Below are 11,383 nucleotides of genomic sequence, written 5' to 3'. Positions count from 1 at the left end.
GGCCAAACACATATTTAATGTAAATAAACAAATTTTAGGACAAAATAAAATTTAAAAATATTTTTAAATTTTTTAATAAATTTTAAAAATAAAAAATATATTTTAATCATTAAATTATAATACACATTTCATCTACAGTAAAAATGAAATATTTATATATAGCAGTGTATGTTATTTGCAATGTATATACATATTTCAATTTAAATATGTATATTTTTTGTTATTTGTATCAATTTCTTTTTAGCAGATAATATATATATATTAGGATTATATACTTATTTTTTAAATTAAATGTACATTAATATTCTTCTTATATGTAGTTTAAAATAAAAGAGTTATAGATTGTATAAGGTTAATCTTAAATTGATTATAGTAGTTCATTCTTTATATTTCTAAAGTAAAATTTTAATTCGAATCTTATGAACAAAGCTGTTCAACTTAAAATAATAAAATATTAATTAAATTTTGAATGTTAAAAGAGAAATAGATTTGACTCATAATCATTCTTATATTATACTAGCGTTTATTTAGATTATTTAAATGTGACATTTATTTATTCTTAAACGTAATTTGTGAATAAGAAAGTTGCTTTCTTTAAGAAAATATCAAACTCAAAATAAACCTCATCATGTAGTAAAACCTGATGAGTATGGCTACAGTATACAATACTGTATTACTGTATGTATACGGTGGGTCACCGGTAATGTGTCAAGTGTCAACTTGCACTCAACGCCACCAAACACCAAACTACACCTAATATAACATCCATTCAATAATTAATTATTGCACCTAATAACGATTAAATATATATATTTCACTGATTCGTATGTTCCCTTCTTTTTGTTTTATATAAGAGACTAAAAAGTTGTGTTGGTGGAGCCTTTTTCTTCTTTTTCATTATATGACTTAGTTAAATATTATTTAGACTCATTAAAATTAATTAGTATCATAAGTGTCCAAATATATAATGGCACAAGATTAGGTGTTGGCCAGTGCCCACTAAAGTTTGGGTTAATAAATTCTGTTATTTTTTCAGATGTGGCTATGAAACATTCGTACTTATATATAGAGTAACTTCATTTAATTTGTAGCATCTTATCCTTTTAGAGTCATTCTCACACAATAAACCAAACAACATAAAGTTCTCATACTTTAGAAGAAGTGTAATGTCAAATAATTTTTAATATTATTTGTCATCTAATGATCTAATTAAACAATAATTACATGAGTCGGATTCTAGATTTAGGTTTTATAATAATCCGTTCTGTTTTTGAAACTCGATCTTTTTATTGTGATAACCATGGCTGTTGCTTTTACTCTATCATTTTTGTAACATACCATTAATATTAATTAGTGGAACATTTAGAACAGTTGAGTTTCACTTGTGTATACAAAGTATTTTTATGTTATAAAGATAGAAAATTTATTAAGCCAAGGAAGCCAAAGCAAGTTGCCATTCAGAATAAATCTTAGCAAAAAGGTTTACCTAAATAACAAGTTTTGAATCCACCATAGACCAAAGATAGGTAAAATCTTATACAATTGCTCTCGTTGAGAGTCGAACTCAAGACCTCCCACTTACTAAACAGGTGCTCTAACCAACTGAGCTACGAGAGCTTGTTAAAATTTTTGTTTTAGAAATCCTATTTAATGTATTTATAGGATTTTGAATATTTGCTTTGGAATTTGTTTTATGAATCAATTTAAGGACAAGTTACATAATTAAAATGAATTGGTTTTGAATTTATCCAATTGCAATTTTTTGAAACGAAAGACATGTTTGTAACTTTTTTTTTTACCCAATGTAAACCGCTATTAGCTGTAGCAGTTTTAATTTAAATATAATTCGCTACAAGCTAGCGCAAATTATGTGAGAAAAGGTATTGAACAAAAATTGTTAGAGATTAGAGTGGTTTTTGAAAAAATCTGTGGGAGGTTGCTGGTTATTCTCAGGTGAATTTTAATGTGTGAAATTTTTTATAATCTCTAGATGTGACTGAATTGACATTTGGATCTTCCATTATAAATATAAATAGTAAGATTAAATTGACTAATTTCATTTTAAATAAGCTATTAAGATACGAGAATGTTTGGAATAATAAAATAATTCTAATTGACATAATTAGAAAATAAATTATTATTATTATTATTATTATTATTATTATGAGAGTTTAAGAAATAATGCTAAATAATTATCCTGTGATGATGATTTATTTGGAGCTTGAATAAGCAAAGTAACTAACTGTTATAATGATCTTTATCATTCTACACTAAACATGTATATTTTTTTTAAAAAATTAATAAAAAATTGTTATAAAATATTTAAACAAATTATTCTATATTTCATTTATTTGTAAATTTTTTTTATCCCAAAAGACATGCACAAATATATCACTATTATATAATGTTTTTTTTTACTTAATTTGTTTGACTTTGTTTTTATATGTGTATACACAGTATATTGATATGAGATTAGATTCGATTCGCACACTAATGAGATCGAATTGCGAATTTCAGGTAGATTTTCGCATATCCTATGAATCTGCAAAATATAAATAAATAAGTAATTTTTTTATATTTTATTTCAAATAATAATTATTATATATGTTGTATTATTTTATTTTTATTATTTAGGAAAAGTATGTTTAATAATATTTTAGAAGTTAAAAGAGTGAAAAAAAATATTGATTTTTTAATAAAAATAAGTTTTTTAAAAATATTTTATATTTTGCAAATATATCCGATTTGCAAATGTGCGAATCAGATCCAAACTAAAAAAACATATATATTGGATCCGATTAGATGATTTTAGTGCAAACTGAATTGAAATTTTGACGATCTGATTCACATTGCCTCACTATTTGCATCTAATGCAGTTCTTATCTATTTAATAAATCTTTTCAATTGTCTTGCACTTGTATTTATAGAGAAACCAGCTTCACAAAAACCGCTAGAACCTCCCACAGATTGAACATGCCAACGTTTCTTCATAAATCGATATAGTCAGTAGCAGTTCATGCATTGCTTGAATCCTTTAGAAACCACTACAACCTCTACAGCCTCTAGCGATTTCTATTCAACACCTTTTCTCTTGTAAAAAGATTACAAACATGTCTTCCGTTTCAGAAAGTTGAAATTGGATAAATTTCAAACTAATTCATTTAATTATGTAACTTGCCCTAAATTTAATAGATAAAATTACATACAAAATGAATTCATAAAATTTCTCACTTCATTTTTACTTCTCAATCAAAATATCACTTAGAAAAATGGATTTCTTCCAAGCAAACTTTTAAATTTGTTTATAATAAGTTTGCGCAAAATTTACTACCAAAACTCCAAGTTTTCTCGAAAAGTTTAGGGTTAAGTACGATTTTGGTCCTAAGATATAAATTGAAAATTTTTTTCATCCCCAACTTTTTTTTGTATATAAAATGGTCTCTAAGGTTTAACTTGAATTTAAAATCGTCCCTAAGGTTTAACTTGGTTTTAAATATTTAGCGGTGAAAGCGGAGGCAGAGGTGAATCATGACCAGCTTTTTCTTCTTCCCTTCTCTCTTGTTCTTCTTCTATTCCCCTTCGCAGGAGAAGAAACACTCTCCTTCTCTTATTTTTCTTTTTTTTTTAATTTTATAATTTTTTGTTATGGGTAATTTGGTCCAAAATTTTAAGATTTAAGTAAAAAAGACGATTTTAAAATTTGATTTAAACCATAGGGACGATTTTGTATATAAAAAAAGATTAAGCACGAAAAAAATTTTCAACCTATACCTTAGAGATAAAAATCGTACTTAACCCAAAAGTTTAAGATATACAAGATTGTCTCGGGGAAGATCCTCTCGCAGCCTTAGTCTTCACGGTGGATATCTGCTTAATTTGCATACTCGAGGTTGAGGGAGGTTGAGGTCAATTTCTATTTTTCACCATTGAAAAGTAATTTTACTTCCCATAAAACCTTGGTAAAAGTCAAAGTTCTATTTCTACCTTTGGACTTGGAAACACACCGAATTTTCCCATGCAACAGCAAAAGCAAAGAATTGCTACCAACGCAAGTTGGCACAAATGGATGAGGGTCTGTGTTCCTTAACCATTTCTCCCGAGTTCGATACGCACTGGAGGAGGGAATGGAGCTTGCTTGCTTGGGACTTGGGAGGGTCGCCCACTTTGTGTGCCTCTGCAGTACCCGAGGGATTAGTCATTGGGCTTCCGGCCTGATAGATACCCTAGTGCAAACCAAAAAAGAAATGCGAAATCCATAATATTGGTTTAAGCAACGTAACGATTTGGTTCTACATTGCATAACGGATACGGTAATACCATACAATTACCTCCTTCAACATCCTTATAAATATCAAATCGGGGGGCCATTGACTACTCCCTTTCTCGCACCAATTCCCTAGGTACCCCCTTAGGACTCAACTTTTACTACCAAAATATAATCCTTCAAATACACAACTATGGCACCCTGGCCTAGGTTACTTATTCTCTTAACATTTTTCTCTAACACTTTCTCTTACACATTCACCATAATCAACAACTGCCCTCATACTATATGGCCTGGTACACTTGCTGGTTCAGGGAGCCCTAAACTATCAACGACTGGATTCCAGTTGGACTCAGGCCAAAGTGTCAGACTAAGCACGGTACCAGGATGGTCGGGACGAATATGGGCAAGGACGGGTTGCAAATTTGATGTCACAGGAGCTGGCAAATGCCTAACTGGTGACTCTGGGGAAAAACTGGAATGTGATGGAAATGGTGCAGCACCTCCTACCTCACTGTTTGAGATAACACTCGACGGAGCCAATGGACAAGATTTCTACGATGTCAGCATGGTAGATGGCTACAATTTGCCGTTAGTGGCTCTACCACGAGGTGTATCTGGTGGAGCCTGTAATGCTACAGGATGCGTGACTGATATCAACAGAGGTAAGAGTTCAAAAGTACATAAAGAAAATAAACTATACAGCTGAAAGCTAACATGCGAGAATAAAAAGGGTACCTTATAGAATTATAAAAATATGCAATGGTATAGGTTGCCCGAGAGAACTTCAAGTGCTTGGTGAAGAAGGAAACCAGCCTGGTGTAGTAGGGTCCAGAAGTGCTTGTGAGGCATTCAAGTCGGATCGGTACTGCTGCGCTGGACAATATGCTAACCCAAAGAGTTGCCAGCCTACATTTTATTCAACTATCTTCAAGAAGGCGTGTCCTAGAGCTTATAGTTATGCATTTGATGATGGAACCAGCACTTTCACTTGCAAAGCTAGTGAATATGAGATTGTTTTTTGTCCCTACAGGTTTACAACTATGCATCATCTTCCACATTTTCATGATAAACCCATCCAATAACTAACTAACATTTTACATTACAATTTACAACACAGGATGAAAAACCAAAATCATACACCACCACCTAGAAAGCCCAAGCGTAAGCAAGTTACTTCCTCATCAAATACTCTCTTGCCCTTACCAGCGCCTATCGTTCTCTTGATTCTCGATCTTCTTTCTCAGTGTTTCTAAGACACGAACATTATTGATATGGAATGACAAGAAACTCCAGGAGTGCTTCTCAAAAGAGGGAGAAAAGAATCCCTGCTCGTGAGATTGAAATGAACAAGCAAGAATAATATTAGCAATCAGCGAACAAGATTTACAATCTTGCAAGACATTCTTTGGAGGGGAACAAGCATAGTCAATGTAATCAGGAAAATTAGAATCCTGAAATTCATTCTCCCATGTTTGGCAGAATTTAGTTAACAAAGTAATATTTCAAAAATTATATTAGCCAGCTAGTACAAGTCAACTAAAAGCAGAGATAACAAATAATAATTCACTGGAAAAGAAACTACAATGTGAGTATTATGGAAACAGGAACATGTAAGAAGGATTTGATAAGAACTCATTCACCAATCATAAAAGTACCAATTCTTCTGGGGTGGATTTGTTGCTGCTGTAATGTTATTATCTCTGACATGGGCAAAGTATTTCATCAACTAGTACTTTTAACCCAAGGATTGAGTATAAGTTTACAACATACACAATGGAACACTTCTTCGACTCAATTCTTCAATTCTTCATCTTTGCCTTCTTAGAATTTGGAGCTTTTTTCGGAGCTTTTTTCTTTACTGTCTTAGGTTGTGGTTTTCCTCCAGTACTTCTACCTCTTTTCTTTTCAGCACCCTGTATCCAAATCTTATACAATTTAGTATGTATGCAGCAGCATTTTCATTTATAAAGGGAGAATCTGAAACCAAGAAAACTTTTTAGGAACTTACTGTTTTCTTGTCACCCTTCCCTTTGGATTTACTGTGAGTTTCTTCCTCAGCATGCTCATTTTGATCAGTTTGGGTGGCCTTTGGCATCTTGCCAGCTTCCTCATCTGAATCGAAGGCAAAACCATCCAGTGTCCCTTCTCACATGAAAGGTTAAGATGTGAGTAAAGGAGTTTATTCATAATATAAAGGAAAAACTACCAGAAATAAAAGCCTCAATTTGGTAGATGCAAATAACCTTCAACCATAGTTTCAGCTTCATATACATTAGATTGTGGCTCCAGCTGTATGAAGTCATTCATAATGGCCTCTATCTGATGAAGAAATATTAAGAATAGCATCAAAATATCAGTTAAACATAATGACAGCAGATATTTATCATAATCCTTGTCAGGGCTGATACTGATGAATAACACAAATAAAAAGTAGAAGAGAAACCTTGACAATAAATACAGATTTATAACTCAGGATAGTAATAATTGCGTCAAACAATTTTCAAATATGTGAGTAAATACGAAAATATTAGATAATCAACAGACCTTTGCCTCGGAATGTCCAAAGCTAACCTGAACAAATAACAAGCTCGTATCAGTGTTTGAAAAATACAAGCAGGAAAGGTTTGATATAACTCGATCATGAAGGTAACTAGCCACAAGGACATTACAAATAAAAATTTTAAATGCAGATTACATCCAACTTAATTACTTACCACACAAAATGTCCGGCAAGGAACTATAGATGTTTTGTATATAGTTCCTGAAATGATGCCAACAATACAAACAATCAGAAACAGTTTGTCACTGCCTAAAACTAACACAGAAAATGGAATATACTTATAATGAACATATTATAAAGGCATATAACTTAGGAAAGGAATGAAAATATATTACGAGAAGTTTTTTCTTTCTTTTTTCTCTCTTTTTAAGCTAAAAGACTGAGGTAATATTTATGATGATTTTTATTTAAATAAAAAAAAACAATATAATATGTCATTAAGAAGAAAAGAAAGTACTGTGCTTATGATTTCGATATTCCTATTTTTAAAATACGAAGCATGAGTCCTTTTGTATTTTGGGAACTCCACATGTAATAATTTTGCCATAAGTAGGTTGACATTACTAAACTGTACTCTGTTTTTTCTTCACATACTCACGCTACAATATTATGATTAAGAAAATATTTGTCCATGTCTTTATATTGATGAAACTCTCTGATTTCTTTGGGAATCAGAAAATATATGAGCTAAAACAAAAAGTACCTTTCAAGTCTAAGTGCATTTCCTGATCTCTGGATGCAGAATCTGAAATTATAACCCGGCCTACAGCTCCCACATCACCACTGAGATCTATGGAGTCACCTTGGCACTCAACAAGAGCCTGCAAAACCAAAGCTCCTCCTCAGGTACCCTTTCCATTCTCATGAATTAAGAAGAGAACATAACAACATGGCCCTTCCAATTACAAAACACAACATACAGCAAAGAAAAATCCATAACATATAGTTGCTATCCTACCTTTGTGCGTTGAACTTTCTCAGAAAGCACCAAAGGCAGCCTTGAAGAGGAGACCTGCAAATTACAAATAGCACGCAAAATCAGGATGCTGGACTAGATAACAAGATAGCTTATGATGGCTATCACTTATTTCAGTTTCAAAGTCATGGGAGTGTGGTGAGTCATTATAATTAATTAATTATTGTAGTCATTCTTACATTTGTCTCAATGAGCTTTTCACAAGTTTCTTCCTCCTCAGCCTCCAGATCTCCACCACTACCTGTCCCATTTGTAGAAACCACAAGCACATGGTCAGAAATCCATAAAAAGAGAATGGAGTGATATCTTACAACTTATATGCCCATACTAACCCATTCCATACCTCTCTCCTTTGCACTGCCCTTTGTTTTCTTCCCTTTCACTGGTGAATGATCTTCTTCTACATGAATTGGTTTCTGAGAAGACTTTCCTTTTGAACCCTTTCTGGATGGAGACTTTCCATCATTGCCAAGGATAATTTTATCCTTAGCTTCTTCACTAATCAATTGAGGTATTTGTTGCTGAGAAGCTTCCACCTGATTGTTACGAATTTCTTTTTTGGGGCTATGATCAAGGCACGACTCAGAATCCGATGATAGACTCAAAATTGGATAAACAGATTCCTATGCAAAAACATTTGACTAATCAGCAACCAGAAAGTAATCGCAGCCAAGCGTTAGCAAGCCAAACACATTTTTCTTATAAAATACAAGGGAAAATATGCTTCCTTTTTTCTGGTGATATATCATTTTTAATCCTTTACCTATCCGACCCTGCAATGCTCATATTGGTGTTGTAGTAGGAAACAGAATTATTCTAAGGACGAGAAAAAATGGTATACTGGTTAGATATTCTATGCTTGATGGATTAGAATCCTCTTGATGTTCAAGGATGAAATATCAATAGCTTCTCTAAAACTACTGATCCCACCTAAGAATTAATGGGGCAAGGTTCTTACTTTATGCTCGACATGCATGTCATTGTTTGAATCAATGCTAATCTTCCTTTCCTCTATGTCTCCTGCATCATAAGAGACCAAACGACAATTCAATAAAGTAGCAAATTGTAAAATGATTGTTGCATGCTATCACTAGATAGAAACAAAGCCTGATATGTTAATGATATCATGTTTTTAGGGGGGAAATAAAACTATATGCAGATTGGTTTTAAATTAGAAGTACAAAAAAATAATAGCTCCAATGTGTGTAAGTCATGGGTCTTTTGTGTTTAATTGATTCCAAAAAAAATCCCCTAGATTTTACTTATATTGAGAGTAAAATTTGGAAAATTTTAGAAATATAGAGAAGGCATCAAACGCGGGAGACTCTCTCAGCAATTAGTATAGATAATCTATACAGCCTTTTTTCTGTTCTGTTAATAAACAATTAATTAGGATTGCATTACTCATGTCCTAGACCTCTGAACTTAAATGTTCTATTTACTCATCAATACAGAACTCTAAACACAAATACAAATCAGTATACCTTTTGCATTTTGCTTCTCTAATTTCTTTCTTCTAGATGACGTAGTACAACCTTCTATTTCAACAGCAGCTACTTCTAATGTCTTTCTAGGTGAAGACTTATAACGGCTTTTGCCAAGACCAGTGCTCCTGCTCTTACTCTTATTCTTACTCTTACACTTGCTGATCTCCAGAGATGATCCTTCAGCATCAGTCTCATCCCCAATTGACAGGCTATCGTCATGTAAGGACTTGGAATCAGATGACAGTATCAATGGCGAATGTGATGGCACCTAGTCAATAATAATAAAATTTATCTGAGGATGTAAAGCATGCTAGCTCATCATCTATCCCAATGGAAACTGATCAAATTACCTGAAAAGAACGCAACCAATCTGGGGAGCTCTCCCTTGAATCACTCATTGCTGTTTCTCTGTGTTGATTGCTAAAAGTAATATATACATGTATAACATTAAAGTCAGTTGCATGATATAGGAGGTGGCAAACAGGCATGTACGCCCCACCCCACCCCTCCCCAGCCCGCCGTGCCGAAGCCCGCCACTAAACCGGGCAGGCCAGCAGTCTGAAAATCTTAGCCTGCCCCGCGCCATAAAGCTTTTTTCCTTTTGTAAAATTTGAGACAAAATTGTTATACTGTTAATTAAATGAAAAATAATCTAACCAATTAACCATAATATATACTTGATTAAAATTACTGCAACAAAAAATGACCAACTTAAACTTCATATTCACAAAGAACATGTTTCATCTTTTAACAGAAAATAAAAAATACAGCAGCTCACAATTATATATGATATACAAGATCAAATTGAACTTCCAATTCATCTGATTTCCAAACCCTAAATTTTAAGGATTAAATTATATACTTTCCACTTCATCTGATATCTCAAAATAACCTCCAATTCATAAGTGAGCTTTCTCAAAATTAAAAAGAATGGGTCAGAATGAAAGTGGTAAAAAATGCAAACCTCAAAGGCTGAGACAGCTGGGGAGGCAGAGGCAGGGAAACACTGGATCAAGGAGGCTGGTGTCTGGAGCAGGAAGTCAGAGGCAGGGGACCGCTGGAGGCAGAGGCAGGATCGCAGCAAGGCAGTGGCGCCGCAAAATACGGAGGCCAGGCACTCGCCACTCGGGCAGGCAGCAGCGCAGGCGTGCAGGCAGCGGAATGCAAGCTGTGCAGCGAACAAGCAACGCAGCGAGGGGGTAGGAGAGGACTGGGAGGAGCAAGTGGGTACTTAGAGCTAAGAAAAGAGGCTAGTGATAGGCTGGTGGCACTTCGCAGGTCGGAGAGGAAGAAGGCTGAGGAACGAGTGAGACAGACAGTGCAGTGCGAGATGGATGGGTGGGCGGGCCGGTGGGGCAGGTGAGTTCAAGACTAAGAGCAACTCCAATGCTAAGAAATAAAGTTGCTTTTCTGACATATTGGGAACTCATATGTCATATATTTATTTAATTAATTATTTATATTAATTATTTAATAATTAATTATATTAAATTATAATTAATATAAATAATTATGTTAAATCAATATCAAATATTATTTATATTGTTATATAAATTATAATTAATTAAATTTATTTTATATAAAAATAAATTTATTTTTTATATATTATAAAATAATTTTTAGTTGAATTATTTATTTTTATTTATAAAATTTAAAATATTAATTAAATTTAAGTTATTTATTTTAATATTTTATAATATTGAATTATTTTAAATTTATAAATTTAAATAATATTATTATAAAAAATAATAATTATATTAATTTTAATTACTTTAATTAATTAATTAAATAGGATCATAATAGGGATTAAAGTTAGTTTCTTCTAATAAAAAAGAGAGAGTTTTTTTTAGTTTTTTTTTGTTGTTTATAATACAAAAACTGATGTGGAGTTATTTTTTATCACAGATAAACCATAAATAAGAATTGAAATGAGTTCCTTATTAAAGATGGCTTAATATTGGAGTTGCTCTAAAGTTATACTTCACAAGTCACAAGTAAATCACCAACTGCGCGTCTCCCACAAAATTATTAGTAAATACTATTTACGAGAATCTTGACTATGAGTATTTAGTTTATTTTTTTAATATTTTTTT

General features: G+C 32.6%; 2 protein-coding genes and 1 non-coding gene across 12 annotated transcripts; 1 reads left to right on the top strand and 2 right to left on the bottom strand.

Moving 5' to 3' along the window:
• Positions 1 to 1,543: 1,543 nt before the first annotated feature.
• On the bottom strand, positions 1,544 to 1,617 carry TRNAT-AGU (transfer RNA threonine (anticodon AGU)). Its single transcript has one exon. It is a non-coding gene; the product is annotated as a tRNA-Thr (tRNA).
• A 2,644-nt stretch (positions 1,618 to 4,261) lies between these two features.
• LOC112726376 (uncharacterized) lies at positions 4,262 to 10,722 on the bottom strand. 10 transcript variants are annotated; one of them, XR_011868185.1, is made up of 16 exons: positions 10,255 to 10,706; positions 9,641 to 9,710; positions 9,288 to 9,558; positions 8,762 to 8,823; positions 8,147 to 8,426; positions 7,983 to 8,044; positions 7,786 to 7,839; positions 7,531 to 7,648; positions 6,982 to 7,028; positions 6,812 to 6,838; positions 6,511 to 6,586; positions 6,276 to 6,409; positions 5,923 to 6,192; positions 5,471 to 5,592; positions 5,003 to 5,291; positions 4,262 to 4,914 (listed from the first exon to the last, which is right to left on the bottom strand). XR_011868185.1 is itself a non-coding variant. In XM_025775740.3 (13 exons), exons 2-13 carry the CDS (start codon positions 9,686 to 9,688, stop codon positions 6,067 to 6,069), a joined length of 1,293 nt encoding a protein of 430 aa, XP_025631525.1. In that variant the 5' UTR covers positions 9,689 to 9,710; positions 10,255 to 10,722; the 3' UTR covers positions 5,672 to 6,066. The 10 variants fall into 10 exon arrangements, 2 of the variants coding, with proteins under 2 accessions (XP_025631525.1, XP_025631524.1); XR_003165247.3 differs by having other exon boundaries at positions 4,262 to 4,899; XR_011868188.1 differs by having other exon boundaries at positions 5,923 to 6,180.
• LOC112726377 (thaumatin-like protein 1) lies at positions 4,458 to 5,089 on the top strand. Its single transcript, XM_072210010.1, has 2 exons — positions 4,458 to 4,943; positions 5,036 to 5,089. The coding sequence occupies exons 1-2, from the start codon at positions 4,458 to 4,460 to the stop codon at positions 5,087 to 5,089; spliced, it is 540 nt and encodes a 179-aa protein (XP_072066111.1).
• Positions 10,723 to 11,383: the final 661 nt, after the last annotated feature.

Source organism: Arachis hypogaea, chromosome 12 (assembly GCF_003086295.3).
Source record: "Arachis hypogaea cultivar Tifrunner chromosome 12, arahy.Tifrunner.gnm2.J5K5, whole genome shotgun sequence".
NCBI classification, from domain to species: Eukaryota; Viridiplantae; Streptophyta; class Magnoliopsida; order Fabales; family Fabaceae; genus Arachis; species Arachis hypogaea.
The sequence above is the reverse complement of the archived record's forward strand: the minus strand, read 5'-3'. Positions and strand labels throughout refer to the sequence as shown.

Excerpts from the sequence above, each read along its gene's own strand:
- LOC112726376 (XM_025775739.3), bottom strand. The coding sequence starts at position 9,688 with ATGAGTGATTCAAGGGAGAGCTCCCCAGATTGGTTGCGTTCTTTTCAG. Across the intron at positions 6,587-6,811 it reads TTGGACATTCCGAGGCAAAG|ATAGAGGCCATTATGAATGA; the intron begins GTCTGTTGATTA and ends TTTCTTCATCAG. Across the intron at positions 6,410-6,510 it reads AGCTGAAACTATGGTTGAAG|GGACACTGGATGGTTTTGCC; the intron begins GTTATTTGCATC and ends TCATGTGAGAAG.
- LOC112726377 (XM_072210010.1), top strand. The coding sequence starts at position 4,458 with ATGGCACCCTGGCCTAGGTTACTTATTCTCTTAACATTTTTCTCTAAC. Across the intron at positions 4,944-5,035 it reads ACAGAGGTAAGAGTTCAAAA|GTTGCCCGAGAGAACTTCAA; the intron begins GTACATAAAGAA and ends GCAATGGTATAG.